The following is a 25592-nucleotide window of genomic DNA, read 5'->3' on the forward strand; positions in this document are numbered from 1 at the left end:
TAGTTATGTCCGCTGCTTAAATGTACTAATGAGTTAAATTATTGTATTTTTATTTTTGTTTCGTGTAGTTTAGTATTAGTATTTAGTATTAATAATGATTAATGTTGATCGTTAATATTTTAAAAGTTCCTTAATTGATCGTTGTCCTTAAATTATTGTACTTCGAGGCCCACATCACCAATGATTATGTGTTTTCTATTTTTTTGGTGTTGGCATGTTATTATTTATACTTAATGAACCATGGATTTTATTTTATTTTTTTATTGTTACCTGTGATTTTATTTTATTTTGCATAAATCTTTATTAAATTTACACTTGTACACTATACACATAAGCACGCACACACAAACGGCACATACACATATACGCACACACAAAACACACATTTCCCCCCAAATGAAATAATTTGGGCCGTTAAACAAAAGTAAGAAAAACTAGTCTATAAGAGAGTAATTTACCATCTAGTGTCAAGTCAGTTGTGCGTGTAACAAGATACCTGTTAGTCTGTATCCTTGTGGAAGGTCTTCCGAGTATCTTTAATTCTGTATTTCGTAAAAGAATTATTATTTTATAATATATAGATTTAAATTTAAAAAATTACGTTTTATATTCACAAATTAATAAGTATACATATATAATATATTTGATATAATTATAAAATGCAATTTTAATTATTATAAGTGTTAAATTGTTTTTTTATCAATAAATTATTTTTAATAATAAAAAAATTAATGGTTTTATTATTATGTTCGTTAATGTTGTATTTTTAACATTACTTTACTTTACTTTACTTTATTATTTTCAAAATGATGTATTTTATAACAAAGAATCAATTAATTATTTTTAATAGAAAAAAATTATAAGTACCGAACTGTTTGAAGAGATATGATTTTCAGAATTCTAGTTTATGACCTCGAAAAATTATATTGTTCTTAAAAAGACTGTGCTTGAAAAAAACTGAACTCGTAATGTGGAAACGGATATCCGTATTCATCGTGTTCCTTATGTTAATCATACAGATGAACAGTATTCAATGGCTGTAAGTATTAAGTATCAATATTATTTTTAAAATCGTTAACAATTTTATTTTCTACTTATTTAAGTTTTATTAAATTATATAATTTATCTGACCAACACATTATGTTATAAGGTCTATAAGTTATATAAATATATATATATATGTATAATGATATAAATTTGAATATAAAAAAATAAATTATTTAATACTTTTTGGTTGTTGTGTAATACATTACTGTATTAAGTATAACCGCATATCTTAAAAATATTATCCTAATTGATTTTTATGAAACCATTCTTTCGGGGCATATTTATTAAAATAACAGCAGAATTTATAGGAAATATTTTTTATTCTAGGTATTAGTCTTATTTTAATTAGTAGGTAGTCACTAGTCAGTAGACAACATTATAACAGTACTCGTTTTAAATTTTAATAAACTTTTGTCTAGAAATATACAGTTTATTAATATATATATTCGTATAAGGTAAATTATTATAGATGTATACGTTTAGTGTCTCGGATAAATTAAAGTTTTTAATTAATAGGACTTGAATATTTGGTGTTTTATGTATTTTATAAGAATTTATATGGTTTTAAAAATTAAAATAATCATAATTTTGCTTGAATAATGTGTTCGGAGTTTTATACTGATCATATAATATATTATATAATATACATTATACCTATTACAATTAATTTATATTCAAATTTAGTTTTCCATTTATCCCGCTCATATTTTTTTTTCTCGAAAATATTCCTACTCATGTCAATCATATCTCTATATTTCGATCTCATTAATCATACCTTAAGTTGTTTAACTACATAACTACATTTCTATACTACGCAGTTTACACCTGTCTGCATTTAAAAAAAATTAATCATAACTTATAAGTAATAAATATGTAATATCTAGCTTTAATCTGAACATCTGAACAATTGAAATGCATTTTAACCTCGCCAAATAAACAAACGTAATATTATAATGAATGCCGGTTGTGATTGGATTTGCCTTATTGAATGGGCGTGAATAAATTACTTTATAGACGCTCAGTATTTTTGTCAATGAAACTATATGTTAAACATAGAACTATCTCAAAAAATAACTAATTTAATTTTTTAATTATTTTCTAGTTTTATTTTTTAGTATAGTTGTGGTATACGTATTACGTATAGACACGATTTAAACATCCATTATAAGTAGGTTGGTAAGTTTTGTGAATGATACATTTAAATTTAAAAATAATTGATAAACCTTTATTCGGATATTCGGAAACGGAACTACGAAAGACTTATTAAAAAAGAGTAATAATGCTACCACTAAATATAATAAACAATACCTACCTACTGCATGTATATACGATAAAAATGTAAACGAAACCATCGACCTACGTATACTTTAAAAAGGAAAAAATATATTTTTGAATATTTTTTCTTCAAAATCACATTTATAATGGATGGACTACGGGTAAATTTTCCGTTAACAGCCCATGCGTAGGTATTAAATATACTACTGCGATTAATATTTGTCAGTGTTAAAAAGTTATATTTTGTTTTATTATTATATTCACTTTTTGTTTCAATACAACGCAATCGCATTATTCATTTAAGTTAATTTACATGTCCAATAATAATATATAATTTTTTTAATTGATTTATAAAATTAGCTTGTATATATTATGATTTATGGTGTAATGAGTATATGGCAGTTAGTAGGTAATGATTGATGAATTTTTTTTTATTTAGCATCAAAAAAATTTACACGGGAGTTGTAGCTATGTTTATTATTCCTTAAAGTTATATGTGTATTATTATACTTTAAAATAAACTATATTATCTAACTTTTTTAAATCCATTGTTAAGATTTTGGAATGATTTGAATTACTATTAACTTTGAAATTTAACAATAGGTATATCATTTTATTCTTGATATACAATGCACCTATAATAGGTAAAAAATAGGTACAAAAAATACAACCAAATGGCTATTAACGTTCAATGTAATTTTTTATTAAGCAGCTATATTCATATGAATACTTTGTACTAAATCATTATAGTAAAAAGGATTGTTACCTGCCGAATTAAAATATATTATTGAACAAAATTAACAGGATTTACGTGTTTTTCGGTGTCTCTATAAATCATAACTATAACCTATATGAATGAAAAAACTGGAAAATACTTAATTGCAATTTAATTAAAATCTCAATTAGTTTATACTAATTGAGTTAATATAGGCATGACATAATTTTATAGTATTTTAATAACAAAACATGTACTTAAGATAATATATGGTTTGATGTATTTTTTTAACACAATGATTAAAAAGATAAATTATCAAAACAACTTTATCAATTTCACCCACGATTATACATTTATAGATACGTGGGATAATCATCTTGATTTAATATAAAATAAATGAATTCATTACCTATCTATTTAAGACGATGTTGTACTCGTATACTTATGTAGTCTCAGACTTGTTAACGTATAATATGGACAATTTTTACGTTCAGTTTAAACCATTCTACTCAGTTATTTTTAATATTTATGTGATTTGGCCTATTATTACATTTGAATGGTAATAATATTATCCAGAGCCTTCCGTAGGCTTTTTTTGTATTTCAATTTTGAAGCTTGGAGTCATACGAATTTAAAAATTTGAAATATTGAGTTGACATATTTAAATGGATTCTTCTGAACGTAATATATATATATATATATTATATATGCGTTAATACGACGAACACTACACATAAGCTAGTACGATGTTCTCTTAAAATGTATGATAATTTCCCATTAACAAATGATAAAGATTCATCTAATTTATTAGTAATGTTTTCTATATCTGAATAGTTGATACGCATTTTATTTATTTTTTACCCACTTTTTGTAATCGACTTAATTATTATGTTTTTATTTTATTATTCAAATTTTAAAAAATAATCTTGTTTACTTAACTATTTATGTATATATTTATTTCAATAAAATATTTAAATGTTTATTTTTATTTTTTTTAAATATTTTGATAACTTCAGTTCAATGAAAAATAAAATTATTAGAAAAAAATTAATATTTGTTGATGCAAATTCATAGGCGGAGCTACAGGTGTGTCAATTATGTCTGGGCACACCCTGAACGAAAAAAAATAAAATAAATACATAAATATATGATGCATGCTCATACACGTGTATTATATTAATATTGGCAATTATTAATTACTAATTAGTAAATATATTGTACCACTACACTACCTATATTACTAACTATAAAAATTTGATGAAGTGGGAAGAAATATAAGGTTTAGTTGAAGTTAAATTATCCGACCTTGTAATATTAACCACAATATATTACGTACTGGTATATATATAAAACCTATGGAACATTTTAAGTGGTTGTTATTGATTAGGTAGTTAATTTGTAGGTAATTAATGTGAATAAAATTATTCAAAAAAAAACTATATAGGAATTGCTTTTAATACTTTGTGGAAAAAAAAAATGTTAACAAAATTTAAGGGTTCAACGATATGAATTTTCATTCCAAAAATAATTTATTTACGGGTTCAAAAATATAAGTGTTCAAATGGCTTAAAACAATACCTAGCTACCTAACACATTCTTTGTAAGATTTGAATTATTACTGTTCGAAACATGAGTAGACACTTTCGTTTTATGAATAGAAAAAAAGGCGAATTGAAAAGGATGTATAATGCTGATTCGATATTAACATCATGTTAGTCGGATAAGTGAAACGAGAACAATGAAATAAATAATGATATATATATTATAACGAATAATGATACCATTATTATATCTTCCTGTCATCTCTAGTCAATTGTTTGGTTAAAAACATAGTAGATCATCATATGTGATAGTGATAGGCTGCCGAATACAATGAATACGAAATTCCAACTAATAAATTAAATGTACATCTATATTTGAACGAGGCTCTTATACACGTGAGTGGTTGAAGGGAAGGGGATTGAACCCTCCCCCAAAAAATATTCTTGACTTTATCATGGAAGATTAATTTAAATTATTTTTACTGTTGGTATATTTATAATTTAATGCAATGTGTAATAATTGTATGTATAGGTATACATTTTTTTGAAATATTAATTTAAGATAAATGACAAAAATGTTCAGTTTTTTAATTTATGACTTCCCCCCACCGATATTTTTGGTGTGCCAGATTCAAACATATAATAAAACATTGTACATATGAACATTAAAATAAGAAGTTTTATTTGTTTTTATGCTGCTGTTTTATTTATATTAATTTAATAATTGTACATTTATTAATTTAAATATATCGTGGAGAAATATAGGTGAACGTTTTAAATAATTTATGATAATTCAATAAGTGCGTATTTTTACAATATTTATTTACTCTAATTACAAGTTAGATTTTAATTTACCTTAAAATTAGAATGTGTTTTTAAGATGATAAATGATTTTGGAAAAATGCGTTCATAGTTGATATACCTATTAATTATTATACACTGTATATTTATACTATATTATTTATTATAAGTCTTGAATTTACATAAATGTCAATAAAGGTATAATGGTATATATTATAGTATAATAGTATACCTATATAGAGGCTATTCCTATTTAAAACACAAACGTCGTACTAGAATGTAGGGTAATACTTTTATCAAAAAGGTAGTTTATTTATCATTTAAACAAACAAATCATAAAATTAAAATAAATATATTGATTAGTATTAAATGTCATTTGTCATTTATTAAAATAAAAATAAAACCAAAATGATTTTTTAATTGTCAGAAAATTATGTTTTTTATTAGTTCGATATTAAATATAAGCTTTTAAATGTACTTAATAATTAATTCATTGACTTTTATCATATTATTTCCTCTATTTCATCTCCGTGTCATATATATTTGAAATATATGTCTAGTTATAAATTTACTTAACCATGAAAAGTAGATTTTAATGCTTATAATTAAATTTATCAACAGGATTTAAATTTGAATTATTATGTGTAATTACTTGTCTATATAAGACCATATAATTAAAATAATTATTTACTTTTATACTAATAATTTAAATATCATTTACGATATACTATGTACGATATCTATACTCAGATCTTTGTCACCTATAGATTTCATATTTTAATAGTTTTTTCAATAACCATATTTAAAGTTAATTTTAAAATAATTATTCACATAAGTTTCATAACTTAGTTTTATGTTGATAAATGATAACTAAAATTAATACTATTACATTTATATTCAATACTATCTATTAGCATTGAAAAGCTAAATAAATATTCAATAAAATAATCATTGTGTATTTGCATCTAGTTGATTTTATATTATTTACCTATACTGAAATAACATATTATATTATATTATTGGTTTTATTTGAAATAATCTTATGTATGTGTTAAAATAAAAACTGACGGAATGAGTATAAACACTATATGACTTCAGACTCGATTACTAGTAGGTATGGAATACCTACTAAAATGCCACTTTATGGATTATAGATAATAATGTATGTAATAATATATATATATATTATATAGGTAGCTATTTACTATTATACCTTCTAATGCAATGCTATATTCGTTTATATACAGCACTTTTTTCCTTGTTAAATATACATTAACTTAACTGAAAATCCAATCAAGGTGGAATAAATACTTAAAATATTAAATGCAGATATAATCTTATAGTTATTTTAGACAAAACAACCACGGTTTAAATTATAATAATTTGTTGTTTTTTTCATATTATATTGTAGTTGGAATTTTAATAGTAAACCTCTATATATTTATTATGCACATAAATTTTTTATTAATATTATTATATAAGTATATTATACTTTTTAGTATTTTATAAAAAGACTCAATAACTATCCCATTTTGATCTGAATTACCTACATTTCATACATATAACTTTATGCAAAAAAACATTTAAACTGATCGTTTTTATGGCCTCAGCAGAATTCTGCTTCAATGGGGTTTTTTTTAAAAAAATATTATTAATATTAGGTATAATCTAAAAATAATTTAAGAATACTTTAATTAAATACTTTATAAATATTGATGCTTTAATATTTTTCAAGTATGTATTGTTGGAAATTTTGAATATACCTAATTATTATTTTTAAGTTTGGTTAGGTTTATTACTTGGTATTTTGTATTAAGGTGATAAACCATGGTATTGCACATCTTTATCTTTAAGTTAAATTAAACATATACGAAAGTCACATTATTTACATTATATTTACATTAATATACCTATTAATTTAATTTTGAAAAATATACGATGCAACGAGAAAATCATAATTTTTTAAGTGTTCAGAAATAATGTTTTCTCGCTAAAAGCGAAAACGTGAATGTAAATTTCTGTACACCTGTAGCGTGCGTATCTAGACGATTAATCACGTACTGGAAATATAAGTATGTTACTTTTTACGTATATTTTCTTGAATAAATCGTTGGAATGTGTATACAATTCCAGTACTGTTAAATTTACACGTTTACTCTACAAAACCACTTGACAATGTGGTTTGTAAGATTTTACTGACTCTCAAATCACGGTATGTTTAATTTTGTGTTCATGGTGTCGATTAAATAGTCCCAAAAAAATATTTTTAATCAAAACATAAAAATTGGAAAAATAAATATTGGCATATAAAAATATTCACATTTTATTACAAGTTCTACTATGACCATTGACCATGTCATAAATAGCCAGAATTGGGGGTGGTATAATCCGTCCCAAGTATATTCATTATTCAGTCATGATCAAGTATATATTTTATTTTTTAACTTTGGATGTCATTTAGGAAATAAACCAGAAAATAATTTTTAAAATGCAAAAAGTTTTTTTAATTTTGTTTTCGTGACTGATTTCTGATAGTAAGTGCTTAATGATGTATATAGTTATTTTAAGTTTATTTTACTTTAAGTCATGGACTACGATAAATGATAATAATCATAAATTCGGTTATTGCATTTTCATACGAAATGTGGTATTAGATAAAACAAACTCATTTTTGTTTAATTGAGTATTATTTCAAAATAGTTCAAAATTCAGTTATTTTTTTGAGTTTGTGGAGGTTTGGAGATATAGACACCAAGTACTTTTTGTCAATACTTTGTGGGACAATCAGTTTCTACAAAAAAATAGGTTATTTGCACTTATATGCAGAGTGCAGACCACTATAGTCACCAAACCAATATTGTAATTGTGTTTAAAATTTAAAAAAGGTACATTGTAAATCTATAACATGTACAACAAAGAATTTCTATAACATCTCTTATTGTTTTCAGTTGTTAAGACCATAAGTTAGCCTCTAAAGATAATAAAATCCATTACATTTATTTATAATAAGTGTGACTAAAACCCCCAAATTCCCTTTTGCTAATTTACGATTATCTGTATAATAAAATAATCAATGATCTAAATGAATTAATTTTATTTTTTATTTTATTTTTATTCTATTAAATTCCCCTGTGTATCAAAGGGTGTTGAATGTATTTTGAATTATAAGAAAAGAGAGTCGCGGTACAGGAAACTGACTATGAATTTCCTACTTAATTTCGGGAAGATCGTAAAAAGCTGGTTACGTACTTATGAACCTATATAATATAGGTCCTGTTAAAATTCTAATTATTGTTTTACCCCAAGGTTTATCGACAATGACTCAATGTCCTTTCTCTTCATTTAAGTTGCAGCTATAAGTACCTAGATTGTATAAATTTAAAGACAATTATTTAGATCGTTTTCACCCAATAATCAGTTTTTATGAACCGTAAGACATTTCAACCTTTATTGATTTTAGATCAGTACCATTCGTATGCATATGAATATAATTGACGTTTTTATCGGATCGAAATATTTGGATGTATAAAATAAAATGTAAAACAATATATAGCAATGTATCTTATTTTACCCTTTTATATTGCCATAGCCCTGACCGGTTTTTAAGTCCTTCATCGATAAATATGTATGAAAATATAAAATTGAATATATTATAATTTATAATACTTAATTGAGTGGTTTTTGGTATTTTACTTGTCAATAAAAAATAGTGAAATATTTTGTTAACAATTTACAAGTTATATACTATATACATTATCGAACAATAATAATATTGGTTTTATCTAAATGCCATTTTAAATAACTTAATAATATGTACAGATCAGAGGAAAACTTTAAGTATTTAGTACTTTCCTATAATACTATACCTTTGTATTTTCATTACTTGCTTTTTTTTTTTTGTTAATTGAGTTGATGTTTAAGCAAATAACACATGTTATTATGTTTTTTTTTACTTTCCAAAACAAAAGCCGATCCGCCTCTTTAATTTCCACTGTTTAATATTTATTGGTTGAATATATTTTAAATTATCAAAATTATCCAATTTTTTTCTCTAAAATTGTGTTCTAATCATCATCGTGCAACAAAAGAGACGAAGTACGAGTATTAATACATCGACGCAAAATAAGGCACACTGCGGATTTCACCCTTAAGTACTAAACTAATACCTACAGAAGGTGAAAATACTTACAACTCGTAGTGTTTCAGCTTGTAAATATACATTTATTAACAAACACAGGCGAAGAGCTATTCTATATTTCATGGCTAAAATAAAATATCTGTATGAATTATACTTACTTTTTACTAGAGAAATTAACTTGTATAATTAACAATTGTTTTAAAAAAAAATGAATACAATTATTAACCTGCAAGTTGTATCAACATGAAAAACTGTCGAGTCTTATTCTTAATAAAATAAATATATTTAAAATGATACAAGGCGAAAATTACGACGTAGGTATATTATAAATTATAATTGCATAATATTGATACGAGTAATAAATTCGCAATAAAAATCATTAAAAACTACTATACAGCTACATCCCAAGAAAAACTGTTTCTTTTACTGACATATAATAAGTGTATTATTGTATTATTATATTACATACCATAATATATTATTATGTGTTAACGAGTATTGCGAATACTTATATTTAAGATTAAAAAAACTTGCTCATGATTGTTTTTCATACTATTCTAATTAATGCAGTGTTCCGATAACACTTGTCAACACTCAACTTAACTATATTATACAATTTATAATTAGTAAAAAGTGTATGGGATTATACATTATGTAGTGTATTACATTACCACTAGGTATATTACATTATATTGTGAAGTCCACGACCCACCCGAATCAATTTAGTTAATATTTTATAGTAATACATTACTACCTTATGTGTCACATTTGTAACGCGTATGTAACGTATACAATTTCGATGTGTTATATGCTATTCTGTTTCTTTCAGTGTATAGCTGAAAGCTTTATTTTAATCACACACTCGTGGTCATCTATTTTTTGTAAGTAATGTAGGTTTATCAATTGAAATTATATCCAAACATGAATAAATAATAATATATTACCACGCTTTAAACCCGACGATAACTTTGTGCTCAGCACATCAACACCACTTGTAAAGAAATTTTCCACTGACCAATGACCACTAAAAAAATATAACACATAAATTATAATGGTTTATATAATACCTTAATGGCTTAATAGGAACTAGTAATGTTTATATTACTTTATTATTTGATTATTAATAGATGAATGTACATTTTTATAGTTAATACTTAATAAATACATAATTAATAATTATGTATTATATTATGCTATGTGCTTCTTAAAAATGTATCACTAGAATAATTGTTAAAAATAACTGTACAAGGATTATTTATTTAGTTTGTATTAAAAGTGTAGTTTATGTTCGTATATTATCTTATTGTATTTATATTCTATATATTTTGTTCTATCTAATTATCTATTTATTTATTTTATTTTATCTGTTAATCAAATATCAAATATCACAATTACCTATACATACAAAACAACATTTTTGAACTTTTTTTTTATAGTTTTTACTATTTTTTAAGTTTAGATTATTAAGTAACGTAGATACTACGAAAAATGTATTTTCTATTTCGTAACATAATTCGTATTAAAACTTAAAATTCTTAAATCCGAATTAAAATAACCGATTCGTTCAAAATTCTATTTTTATTGCATAAAAATTATCAGAATAATATTTGGTTCGTGAACATGAGTTACAAAATTTAAGCTGCCGTAGTAAAAAGTAAAAAAAGTAAAGAAAATGAACAATGTAAAATAGTAAAAGTTATAATATTTATTTAAAATTTTTTTTTCAATGATTTCTTCAAGTTATGTAAATAAAATATTTACAAAACATTAATTCTATCCGAGATGAGGAGTGTTTACTGTTAAAAAAAATACGTGTTTATTTGCCCGGAGACATTATATATCTACCTATTTAGATTATCAGTAATCTGCAATAGTGCAACTTTAATATATCTATATTATATTTATTATTATTATTTTAAACACTGCGGGAGGTAAAAATGGTAAAATTTATATGTTATGATCGTTTTTTTTTATGTCTCGCCGTATGACCGGATTAACATATATATTATAGAATACATACTAAGCCGAATGTACTCATATAGAGATAATTGTTCTCTGAAAATCTTTCGGAAAGATCGATGACAAAAGATATAAGATAGGTACTATAATAAGATGGCTAATAAGATAGGCTTATATAGTTGCGCCACTGAAATGCAACAGTGCGGCGGTGGTCGTACAAAATAACAAATACAATTTAATTGGAGATGTAATTAGAAAAAGGTTTTTTTTGGCATTGTAGAGTTTAACTATATAATAATGTGTATAATATATGGTGTACCGCCCAAACATAAATTACCTAATTGAACAATTGGGGTGAAAATGTACATTAATGGCTAATAAATATGCGTTGCCGGTTTTCAGAGTTTTTATGTTGTTCATGACGGTATAGGTACCTCTCATTCATGTATCACTATAACTATAAACACTAAACAGATATAGGTTATCATACTTACGTCTTAGTACATTTATAATATAATATATATTATATATATTATTCAATCGTCCTGTGGACTTGGACCGGTTAGGCGGTCGTTACGTAGATCTTAAGTCGCTTACATTTTACATACTTATTACTTATACAGTCTTAAGTTATACAGACATATTATTACAGATCTAACACATTTATTGATACGAATGACATATATAGTATATATTAGTATATACATAATATAGATTAAAGGTAGTTCAAACTTCTACTCATATTTGACTGTAGCATCCGATACTCCGATAATAATAAGTACGTACCTAATCTTCACGCGATGAGAGTGAGAAATAAATATAATATGTAGATAATATGATGTCTGCAATATACTTAAACACCGCCATGCATATTTTACTCTACTGTCCACAATTCCAATGCATGCATAGTCATGTTATATATATAAATATCTATATGTGTGTAGATGTTATATTGTGAAATCTTGATCCTGATCAATTTCCTTGATATTTTATACACAAGTATATATATATTTAAAAACTGAATTTAAAGTAAACATTTATGTAGTATTTAGGTACACATGGCGTATACGATATCGTATCCATCTTTAGTACTCCTGTGTGGTGTATTGTTGTACTTAATATACTGATGTATAACCTACCATTATAGGTAAATGATTAATGAATACGAAAGTGCGTCTCAATGAAGATATTTTATACATAGTTCAGCTGAACATGTAATCGTTGGCACGACATATGACTCGGGAAAACTATTATAAATTTCGAAATTATTTTACATTCAACTGTTGTAAATTTGATCATATAAATAAATTAGAATTTATATTTAATATACATAATATTTAAAATCAATCGTCATACGCGGTTTAAGTACCTATTGGTGTATATATTTATATATATATATATATATTTTAATAGATAACCATCATAACACGCGAACGAAATGTAAATATTCAACAATAAAATAAACATACATATATATTACATAATATTTAATGTATTATAAACATACAGTTAAAAAATATATGGTTTAAGACTTTTAACTCTTTTAAACCGAACGAGAAAATAAGACGATTAACTGATTTCGATCGTGAAATTTTAACGATTTGACAGGTTCGTAATTTTAATTCGGTTCTATATATTTTCTCGAAGCTATCCAAGCATTTTCTTAGTATTAATATATATATATATACTTACAATGCACATAATATAGAAGTGGCGTACGAAAAAGAAATGGGCTTGGTCGCTATGGGGTCAAACATAAAATTGTTCTAAACTATTCTGCATTAAAAAATTTAAATATTAAATTAATTGAATTATTTAAGGATTACGAAAATAAAAAATAAAATTACAGGAACATACATTTTGCAAAGATTTGCAGAATATACTTATTTTAAATATTGAATACAATTCTTGAAACGTGTAACTCTTTCACCAGTCACTAACCTATATGCTCGCCTGTACCTCCCTGAATCTAATCTGAGAATTAGTTGTTAATACGAGACTAAGAAAATATAACAACAAGTAGGTATATTATTATTTTATGTAAAAATATGATATTAAATATTTTAAGTATACATAGTACCTCTAGTATTTACATATTATAAATGAGCATTCAATTTTATTTTATGTATTATTTAGGGTTATAGTTAAAGTTTAATCCAATCTAGTTCATAGGTTTCATTTTTACTTGGTTTTGTGTAGATTCGTGTTTCATTAATTATTTTAATTAATTACAAGTATTAAAATATTTTTTATTGGCTCGGAGTGGAAAATTCTTAAATACAGCTCTGATAATACGTAAAATGTCTACTATATAGTATATCTATGTAGATTTTCGATAAGTAGGTAGTTAACAAGTGGCGCGTGGCACGGAATTATCTTGTTTCAAACTTAGCGGCGTGGAAAATCTAATGGAACGCGAGAAATATTAATTATTATTTGTATAAAAAATTTAAAAAGTCACGAGTGTTGTCATCTCGCTATTTGATCATCTCATCGCAAGTTAGTTGTGTATATTATTCTGATTTTAATAAATTTGAACGAAATAATATTTAATAATAATAAACGAATATTTTTTTTTTAATCAAGCCGACGGTTTAATTTTATTTTGAATTTTTACGCTTGTATATAGAAAAACTAATGTGTAAATAAAAAACTACTTTTTCTCAACGGCTATGCTCTAAACTGTCTGCTAAATTATTGTGATTTATATAAAAAATAATGTATTTTTCCAAAATCATGACACTGATCAAGGACATTTATTATTTAAACCAGTCGTCTCTAACATATTTTTACGGCAGGTCAAATCTGATATACTTTAATATGGCAGGCCAAAAATTTAATAGGTACATTTTTAATAAGAAATTATGAATAATATAATTATAAAAAGAAAAAGCGATGAAAACTAATGTTTCATTTTCAAAACATTAATTAACTTGGTGGGCATGATGTTCGAAAACCTTAGCGAACCGTAGGCCAGAGACCGCTGGTTTAAACTATAGCGGGATTAAGACCTACACAGACATCGTGAATTTTTAAGGTTTTATACGCTTAGACTTCCAGTATACATTTTTAAAAAAAATAAGAACGAAAATAATAAATAAAAATATTGAATATTTTTTTAGTTTAATTTTTTGTTTTAATTATATAATATATTAATTTATTATACTAAGCATATTATTAATTTATATTGTATATAATCGTGTTTGATTTCATTCATAAAGCATTTAAAAATTAAACTACTATACATATCGAGCAGATGAGGTAATAATAACTGTCTAAAACATTTGTATATTAGGTACTCATTGATGGAATTTCTTATAACTATTTTCATAATGTTAAAAATAGAAACCACTTGTAACTTGTACCAAGTTTTAACAAGTTTAATAATAAATATGTATTTTTTTCATATCAAGAGAGATACAGCTAAATATACTATTTATCTCGACGGTTACGATTATGGACGTGGTGTTACTAAAATTCCCAAGTGGTCACCCATCTGAGTACTAGCCACGGAGCCGTTCTCATTAAACTAGCGCCGTTAGGCAATTGGCGCGTGTGCATCTAAATAGTATGTATTATAATTTAAAAGAATCCATGCTTAATTTAAACATATTAAATAGTATGAAAAAATAGCAGAGTTGCTAACGCGTATAGATTATTTTTATTTAAGATTTTATGAATTATTTAGGACCCAATTTTATTATTATTATTATTATTATTTTGGTTGAGGGAGGAAAGGTGTGCAAATTGTCGGTTTATACCATTAACGAATTTAGGTGCTGTACCTATTTTTTGTTAAAGTAATATTGTGTATACCTATAAGATTGGTAGTATTAGGTGACTTATCTGTTGCCTATGTCTAAGCATTTTGTCTGTTTTACTTATCGAAATCGAATTCACCGATGATGTACTAAGTATCATCAACTTTGTAAGTAACCTATTTTAGGTAGGACGTAGGTTATATACTGGGTATGTAGCCATCAGTTGCCTTAGCTTATTTACGGGAACTGGGGAAAGACGAGAAAAATATATCTCTGCTCTTAGCCTTTCATTATTTGTTCCAGCTTGGGTTCTATTTGCCACGTGATGAATAGTTCTAATTCGATTATATGCGTATACTGCGATAGGGTGCATCTAAAATTATGCATATTGCTTGACGTAAATTAAAAAACGTATTATACACGTAAGTATATAAACACTATTACGAATCTATATTTTTATATATCCCGCAAGTTTCAACTATACAATATATATATATATTATGCACCCGGTATAAAATAACGTATAAATTTAAGTAGGTATAGGTTATAATAATTGTACGCCCCTCCAACTTATATGTGATTTTAATGTTATATCTATATACACTGTATAGTGTGTATACACAGTGACAGTGGTAAATTTTGTATAGTATAATTGGAATATAATTGTGTCTAGTGTATAATATTTTATTTTAATGAAGTACGTTCGCTGCAGGGGCATGCAGAAAGCAGCCGGCAAAGTGGACTGGAACGACGTGGGCGTTTGCCGGACATTGCGCAAAACCTACGGACTAGACTCGCGTCAAGCGCGCATTTGCAAGTCTTGGCGTCCAGTCATGCAGCACGTTTCCCGGGCCGCCGCGTTGGCCGTGGTCGCCTGTCAGTCGGTCTTGCAAAACAGACGGTGGAACTGTTCGTCGGTGCGGTCCGCGCCGGGACTCACGCCGGAGCTGGTCAAAGGTTGAAAAACTTGTTTATTTGTTATTTTTTCAACAGTTTTTTTTTACTGTTTTTTTTTTTTTTTTTTACAAGCGCTTCCAACGTATTCCCCGATACATTATCATAATAGCTCGAAACACCGTATACAACTTGTACGGAGTGTAACAGAAGTCAGAAACAACTTGCAAATGTAATTAAAATTTAAAACTAATCATATAACATGCAATACCTACGCTTTTTGTTCCAATCATTATTTTAAACATTTTCTATTTTTTATTTTAATTTCTATGATCAAAATAAAAATGTTAGCAAAATAGTCATTAGACCCCCAATAGTTATCATAATTACATATAGTTAATTACATTTATTAGTTTTTACACCCTGTATGTACCTATATATTACCTATAAGTTATAAGCATTCGAGCGTTCTGTGTACTGTGTCCGAATATAATATATATATATGTATATGAATATTTTAATTATATGCGTGCGGTGTATGTATAGGCGCGTTCGAACATCACATTTTATTTGTGATTTAAACACATACATCTTTTTCACAGACAAACATGACAAGTTGTATACTAGTCAACGACAGTTGTCATATCCTATGTAGGTGCATACCGCGCGAGATTAATATATGCTGTATACTATATACCCGTTTGAAGTTTGAACTCAACTCTTTCTCTCTGACCCCCTCTCTCTATCGTATATAATATTATAATATATAATAGGCAATATAAATATTATCTGCAATGTGTCTGTTATAAATAACACACTAGCCATTTTTATGGAGCTGGACTAACCCCTAACAACAACCTTCCCATCAAACATTTTAAATCTTTTTCCATTTATACGAAGTTCTAAAATGATTATATAATAATAATATACAACAGATGATACCAATACACAACACGCAACAGGGAATGTTGTAGGCTTGCTTGGTTATTTGGTCATTTTAGTATACTGGAGAATTATTTCATCACCTTTCTCCATTAAATATTCCTATAGACTATAAAGTATAGATCCAGTATAGGTTTTGCACGCGAGAATCACAGAAATACAGAATAATAAAATATAAACATTATTATTATTATATCATGATTGTATGAAAATGAAAATCAGAAAATGATTCCTGTACAAAATTGTTTAGTATTCCAAAATATTTTTGTAAATAATTTAAAACTACATATACCTATAGTTAATAGATATTAGTATTACATAATGTTATGTCTTGACGGAGAAAGCAAAATTTTATATTTATGACTTAATAATGAGTTAAAAAATCTTTATTTTATTCAATTCTTTATCGTATAAATTCAGCGCCAGATCTATTAGAAGGCGGCTCCACAGAGGGCTGCAAAACCTTTAGATTTTATCAGGGAAACGATCAAGCCCCTGTAATGTTGGGGTTAACTATTTTAGTTCATAAATATAGGTAGGTAGGTAAGTAAGTATTTACGTCCTGCATCTTAATATTTATATATATATATATATTTTTTCTTATACGATTTACGGCAAATAAACATTTCATGAGTGATCAACGCGAGATATACCTACTTAGTAATAATATTGTCCAATACACTGATACAGTGATACGAGTTCATAATAAATTGAATTCGGGGTCGTCATATAACTATATGATATATTATACTGCTGCAGGCACAAAGGAGCAGTCTTTCGCGTATGCGCTCAGTTCGGCCGCGCTGACGTACACCATGACCAGGGATTGTGCGTCTGGAATGTTGCCGAGCTGTGGGTGCGGCACTCACCCGGAAGACACGGACGGCACGTTCAAATGGAGCGGGTGCGATGACAATATCCGGTGGGGCGCCAAGTTTGCTAGACAGTTTGTGAAGAAAGAAAACCCTTTGGCGGCGGTGGCGTCGGGTAAATACAAAGGTGGCGACGAGGACGACGACGACGGCGACGATATCGTCGACTTGCCGGCTAACGCCAACGAAGATGCGGTACGGCGCGAACAGAGAGCCATGTCTATCGTCGACGAACACAATTACAAAATAGGCCGAAAAGTAAGAAGATAAATACTTTGTACTTGCACATTGTATCAGAATCGTGTGTATACCAACTATACTATTATTATATGGTCTATAGATATGTACCGTGGACCCGTCTAGTGGCGCCAATTTGTTTGTAAGCCATTGGGGGTAAGAAAAAAATGTCTAAGCGCGCCAAACCCACCTGCACAAAAGCATATTATGTCGTCGTCATATTCATGTACAATACACATAATTTATTTATGCTCTTACTTAACATTATACAATGAAAAAATATGATAGGGTACCGATACAACGTATTACACAATATCCGATATCGGAAAGTTTTACAATGACACATTGGCAGGTTAATGGCATATAATGTACCTAACTACAAAATCTTATAATAGGTATGCGTACCTACATATGAGTATACATTACACTTTAGAAATTTTTTTTTAATATTGAACAAAATGCAAATCTCAATGTTACTCGTTCACGGCTCCGCGGGAGTACGGGACACCCACTCGATAAAAATGCTCTGGTACATTAATTACCCCACTTGATGGTTATTACCTAGTCAACATCGGAAACTACTGGTCACTAGATCTAGGTATACGTAACTACTTACACACCCGCAGGGCTGTCGGAGTATTTAACCATATGATATATCAAATATGAGGCCACCCGCGTGGCTGTTCTCACCAGATTGTAGTATTATACTATACTACCTATATATATTATATAGTGTAGGTACGTCATGTATGTATCAATCGCGATTGGTACTTATCTTTCATTTCAGGTGACTTTTTATCTGATGCAGAAAACCTTGAAAAATGTTTTTAAATATAGGTGCCACTGCCTGAGTTTTTGGATTGCCAACATGCACATTGATTTTTATCCTATACGGCCATAAGTAAATATTTTATAGTCGACCGATGACTGTTATTTAATCCAAGTTCCTAATCATATAGTTTTTATTTTTATCGTATACCGTTAAAATATTACCTAATTGTTCGATATTTCAATTAATAAATATTAATAGTACCTACGTGTAGTATGTATGTGTTACTATTTCCACCTTAATCAGTCTAGAAAATTCGTCTCATTGTATATTTTGTATAGAAAACGTATTAAATTTTTTTGTTAAATAAATTAAGAAGTTACAATTTATTACCTGTGAATCGTGATGAAATCATTAATAGATCCAATATACGCTTATGTATAGCTTTTTGGATGTCGATATTCGATATTATTTATATGTATAGTTTTGAGCGAAATAATGGCACGGCGTTTCATTTTTTTTTAAATTAATTCCTGCGGATTAACCATTTTTGTGAACTAATGATATTTTGGTAAAACAAGATTGGTGAAAAAAAGACTGAAATTGTATCGTATCCTAAAGATAAATGTTAAATGTGCATAATGAACCGTGCGCCGTAGGAACAATAATAATATACCAACCTATATATATATACGTCAGACGAAAACCTCCAGAATGCCAACACGGCGGTGCGTTCCGCAAGGGGATCGTGTTGCCACAACTTCTGTTATTTATTTATTTATTTTTTTGATTTTTTTCTTAAGGTGGTCGTGTCAAGTGTGAAAACCCATTGCAAGTGTCACGGCATGTCAGGATCATGTAACGTGAAAACGTGTTGGAGGGGTCTGCCGAACAAATTCATTGGTGTAGGCATCAAGTTGTTGAAACTGTACAATAAAACACCGTTGAAAGTGGAAATGATTCAAGTCATTCGATTCGGACTTCCAAAACACACGGACAGTTCATTAGTATATATTACAGAGTCTTCAGATTATTGTAATTACGACCAGAGAGTAGGCAGTTACGGAACGGTCGGCAGGTATGAAATGTTTTAGTATTTACTTGGGTATACTAAGTATTTTATTAAAATGGTTTTTTTTTCTAATTTTAGAAAGTGTAATTCCACCACAGTTGGTACTGAAAATTGTCTTTCTATGTGCTGCGGTCGAGGATACACTACTCAAATCATTGAACAGACAGAACGTTGCCAATGCAAATACCATTGGTGCTGTTATGTGAACTGTCAAAACTGTACTAGCCTAGTAAAGAGGCAAATTTGTAATTAATTGTAATGATTCATATTATATATACATGAGATTTGTGTTGTAAAAGAATGTTTTAGTTTTTTTTATAACTATTATGGTAAATAAACAAAATAAATAAGTATGGAAAAAGTTGTCCACAGTTAAAATAAATGTAATATCTTTATTTTTTCATTTATCAATTCTTCAACATATTATATAATCGAAAATTAAATTAACCAATGGTGTAAAAATGATGATACAATAAATCACTGGTTTGAATAATGAATAGATATAAAATAAATAGACATATTATTATAAAACTGGAGATCATTTGAATTGTATATAACAGTTTTCAAATATAATTCCATTATAATTCTGTGTGTTCGTCTATTCCTGAAATGAGAAATAATTAAACAAATAAAATTATTAAAAATATAAAAAAAAACATTTATAATTTTCATTTTCATCTCATACAAGAATTAACTCAGGTAGTAAACTTTTGCACACAGTTAGGGCAATGACACTACTTATATATTGCTAATGGCACACACTCATGAGCATCACTTTAATATTTGAACAACTTTCTAGCTTGCATTAAGTTAAGATTAACACAGAAAGCAATTTTTCAACCATGACCAATTCTTGAAAATAAAAGTTACTTTTAAAAATAGACTTATTAAAGGAACCAGTCTGATTGAATCAAGTAAATATTAATTACCACCTGAGATTACTCTTATTTTAGACAGATAGTAGTACACATTTCGGTACTATCTTCATAAAATTGCAAGCAGCAGTTACCTTTTGATTGAGTTTCAACATTAAAAACTTCATCTTCATGTTTACTTTGCTTAATTTGTAATTTTTTAATTTCATTATCATAATCTTTCCATTCACTAACAATTCTCATTGCTGCTGTCAACTTGGCTTCTTTAGTTAATGGATTATTACACTATAAGTTCAGTAAAAATCAATGAATTTAAAAAAATCATATTTATATTCATATTTATATATAAGTAAAGTTTACTAAAATGTTAATTCTTACAAGATCAATAGTTTTAGCTGATTTTTTGGATGCATCATCACACCATGTTTCACACCAAAGCCATTCTTGTGGTAAACTTTTAATAGAAACTTGGTGAATCATGTTATTTGGTAAATCCTTTAAAAATATAAAAATTAAGATTTCATTTTTTTTTTATTACTACTATTATTTTATCTTACTTGATCTAAATTTGATAAACTGTTTGGATCTTGGCTAAGAGCTTGATATTGACCTCTTAATCTATCGCCAGCTGCTACTTTTCTAAAACGTTTCAAATCTACCACATACAATGCACTGATATGATAACGACGGCCTTGTAGATGAGTTTTCCAATAGCCTTGTTTCCAAAATCTTTAAATAACAGTGCATTTTAAAATAAAATTTAATATTATTTTTAGATAAAACTAACCTGAAGCCATCCATTTCTTTACGACTTTCACAAAATGGAGTATATGCATATGGTGCACCACCTAAATCTAAGTCAACTAATTCTTTCATATCAGCTCGTACTACTTGATCAGCATCAACAAATATAATTTTTTTTACATCCAGTGGAAAAAGGACATCCAAAAACAATATTTTATAACCCCATATAGTTCTTTGTTTTTCTGTTTGTTGGTGGAGCCAACGAGGCCATTTATATTCAACTAATTCATATTGAAATTTATACTCTTGAGCCATAATAGGAAGAAAATTCTAAAATTAAAATTAATATATCAATAATACTTATTGAAACATGTTTTATTAACTCATCACATAAAATAATAAATTATATAAATACCTTAACAGTTGGAGAAAGATAATTTTTAAGAAACCAGAACTTTACTGGAGATTTAGTATGTTTTAATACACTTAACATCATTATTCTTAAAAATCTTTCATATAAATGTCCTGAAGCAACAGAAAATATGTTGATAGTTTCATCAGTCGATTTATCAGGTGAACCCGAGCTGAAAGAACTATAAAAGAATGTATAATATGTATTAAATATTAAAATATATTAGAGTTGTTAGGATATTAATTAATTAATATTTAAGAAAAAAAAATTAACTTTATATAGCTGGTCCAGCAAAAGAATACACAACAAAAATTAGTTCTTCTTATCCCCATGCAACAACCTACTACCAAAACCAGTTCCAGTATGGTGGAATGTCACGTGGGAATGTGTAAATTTGTATATTCTCTTATTAGACAAAGTATAGTTTAAATGAAAAAGTATGTTTTCAAATTGTAAATGAAAAGTATATGAGTCAATACAACTGTCAACTGTATATCATGGATAAGTTTATTAAGTTATTATGAGCTTGTAAATACATAATTTATATTAAACTAGAATAATATATTTTTTTAAATATAACGAGTATATACTACATATATGTGAAAATAATTATTTATAAGAAAAAAATAATGAGCAGTTGTGATTACTAATTAGTGATGACTAACACAAATTATTAGCTATACGTATCTACCACATCAGTATGAGAAGAGCTTAAATGTTAATTTTTATTCACCTGGTAATTGAATTCCAAAGCCCTTTGTTTTCATTGTCATCATCACCCAAGACATTTAAACTCTGTTTGCCAGGTTTTTTGGCAACTTTGACTTTAATTATGTGAGAACGGAATGAACTAATCATTACTTTGATATCCATACTGTTTAGTGAACGGTCTGATCCTTCATGAGAGATAATGTCATAAATATCAGCTGAAGGGCCTTGACGAAGTCTTAGCATCCAAGCTCCTGGGTTAGCTTTCATTTGGAAATAACCTAAGTTGGCCATAACTATTGTATCCACCACTACTGGATTCGACTTTGTACCTAGTGTCATTTGAAGACCACGAGGTGGATTCATGTTAACTGAATCATAACAATGACCCTCCAGTAACAAATATTCCAGTTCATACCGGCTAAATAAATAAAACAACGAAAACATTGAAATTTTAATTTATCATTTAAGTAGTTATGTTTAATTTTACATACCTATAAACACCCATTTCAACATCTTCGAGTCGAATGTTGTCAAGATCATATGGAGATTCAATCGATTCAACTAACCAATTATCGGGAACATGAAGTATTTGTGTTAATAATGGACTAGTGGGCATATTAGAAAACTTTGCTATTGGATCAGGGGATAAATGGCCAGATTTATCAAAAATAACTTCAGGCTCAAGCACAAACCGATAAAAGCTGAAATATAAAATATATAAACAAAAGTAACAATAAAGAATATTATAATAATATAATTCTTACCTTTTAACAGGCATATCACTATTCTTATCAACACAATTTAAATATATATTTATATTAGCATTGAGTACTCGTGAGAGTACAGAAATAATAGAGCCAACCTTTTGAGCACCCCTAGACACAGGATCAACAATGACATTGATTTCAAAAACTGGTTCATCTTCATTGTTAGCAGATAATTTAATTACACTTCATAAAAAAAAAAAAAACAGATGTATTAAACAAATGATAATTTCCTTGAATAACAGGTATGGGTTATAGTATTGTACTGTTTTACAATAAATCTATAACATGTTATAAATATCATGATATTTTACCTGTGTTTAGTAGAAACATCAGGTATAGAATGTCGATTTTTAGTTTGAGAACGGCTACTAATTAAAGCACTAGCTTTCATTATCATATCACTTGTAATATCTAATACATCTATAAATAAAATAAAATATTATAACTATATTATTTTTAAACTTATTAACTCTCATAACACTTTAAAAGTTTAGGTTTCAATTAATTAATATATTCTTAAGTTTTAATGTACCTGATTCTTTAAGTATATTAATTATTTTGTTTACACTGCCCTTTAGTGTATGTTGCTCTAATAAGGCAAAGTCATCAGTTAAAAAATCTTCATCTTCATCAAATGGACCCAAAATACGTCCATTTGTGATAACACCACATTGTCCACTTTCAAAATTCAATGCTTCTATAGCAAAATTGCTATACAATTGTATATCTATTTTTGATACATCAAAATGTATTTCTTCCTACAAAATATTAAATTTAACTTTTAGTATTATTTTCATTAATATTTTAGATTACTCAAACAGTTTAAATCTTACGGGTAGTGAATTTATGACTTCAATATGATTTTTATCAACTTTAATTGCTTGTGATAAATGTTTAACTAATACATTCAATTTATCTTCTTGTTTAAAAGCTTCAAAAACTATTTTATTTATTTTGATTATATGTTCATCATCACTTGATGGATTGGGAATTACACCTATACGTGATTCAGAATCAGATTTCTGTAAAATCAAAAAAAAAAAAAATTGTTAAAATAAGTAAAAGTTAAACATCCTAAATTCACAACATTTATAAAGGATAAGTACGAGAAACAAAGAAAATATGGAAAGAAAGACTAATAGAATAACCTTCTAGTTAAGCTATGCGCTTACCTTTTACAATTACTTCATTGTACCTATAAAATTAGTAATATTTACAACTTTTATAAATTATTTTAAAAAGATAAATATTATTGTTTCTTATTTATATTATAATACAAAAATATTGTATACAGTTTAATTACACTATAAATAAATAAAATGAAATCCAACAATACAATAGTGAGGCATGTTCATTATTCTAGCCTTTTTTAACAAAGCTTAAAAATGTGTTATTGTGCATCATTTTTGTAATTTTGCATTAAATACGGGTATTTTATTTAACTGACAATAAAATAAAATAAATATACTAGATAATGATTATATGGTATCAAAATCTGTAGTACATAAAAGGATATTAAGTACACTGCTATACACAATGTATATCAAATGATTTGTACTGTAAGTAGGATTTATATATTATTGCAGTACTAGAAATAAAATACACAACATTTTACACTAATTACAAAATTATGATAAAAATTTATAAAGCTGAAAAATTAAATAATTGGGCTACCAATTATAACATATAAGAAAATTAAGAAAAATTTGAAGAGCTTCATAAAATGGCAGGTAATATTGGCTTTTAAATTTTTTTAAAAAATGGTTAATACTGAAGAAAGTGGTATGTTTGAGAAAATACTACCTAATACAATATTTATTCACTGTATTGAAATTAGTGCTCAAAGACAAAGAATGGTTTAAATTTATAAAATTATTAAAACAAAAGTTTATAGTTGTATACATTAATAAATTATAGTTGAATAATTTAATATTGTAATTTGTAATATGTAATGTAACAATGATAATCATAGTATTAAAATATTTAGTTACAAATAATTGTACTTGATAACATATAATACAATTTTTTTTTTATTTTACATGTATTTTCCAGAATCTAAT

General features: G+C 26.9%; 2 protein-coding genes across 3 annotated transcripts in view; one reads left to right on the forward strand and one right to left on the reverse strand.

The window, feature by feature from the left end:
• Positions 1-20419, forward strand: LOC114120361 (protein Wnt-11b-1-like). Of its 2 annotated transcripts, none has more exons than XM_027982239.2 (5): positions 1-1039; positions 15950-16194; positions 17833-18203; positions 19755-20029; positions 20102-20419. In XM_027982239.2, the coding sequence occupies exons 1-5, from the start codon at positions 969-971 to the stop codon at positions 20274-20276; spliced, it is 1137 nt and encodes a 378-aa protein (XP_027838040.1). In that variant the 5' UTR covers positions 1-968; the 3' UTR covers positions 20277-20419. The 2 variants fall into 2 exon arrangements, with proteins under 2 accessions (XP_027838040.1, XP_027838041.1); XM_027982240.2 differs by lacking the exon at positions 1-1039 and adding an exon at positions 14894-15044.
• The window catches only part of LOC114120360 (UDP-glucose:glycoprotein glucosyltransferase), a 9358-nt gene continuing 4161 nt past the window's right edge, over positions 20396-25592 (reverse strand). Inside the window, exons 11-22 of the mRNA XM_027982238.2 lie at positions 24366-24554; positions 24065-24290; positions 23844-23952; positions 23530-23715; positions 23257-23466; positions 22788-23183; positions 22058-22235; positions 21686-21972; positions 21456-21627; positions 21277-21393; positions 21033-21183; positions 20396-20627 (exon numbers count right to left, since the gene is read on the reverse strand). Coding sequence (XP_027838039.2) covers positions 20602-20627; positions 21033-21183; positions 21277-21393; positions 21456-21627; positions 21686-21972; positions 22058-22235; positions 22788-23183; positions 23257-23466; positions 23530-23715; positions 23844-23952; positions 24065-24290; positions 24366-24554 — 2247 coding nt within the window. The 3' untranslated portion in view covers positions 20396-20601. The remainder of the gene's footprint in view (positions 20628-21032; positions 21184-21276; positions 21394-21455; positions 21628-21685; positions 21973-22057; positions 22236-22787; positions 23184-23256; positions 23467-23529; positions 23716-23843; positions 23953-24064; positions 24291-24365; positions 24555-25592) is intronic.

The sequence above is a fragment of the Aphis gossypii genome, chromosome 2, assembly GCF_020184175.1.
Source record: "Aphis gossypii isolate Hap1 chromosome 2, ASM2018417v2, whole genome shotgun sequence".
In the NCBI taxonomy this organism is placed as follows: Eukaryota; Metazoa; Arthropoda; class Insecta; order Hemiptera; family Aphididae; genus Aphis; species Aphis gossypii.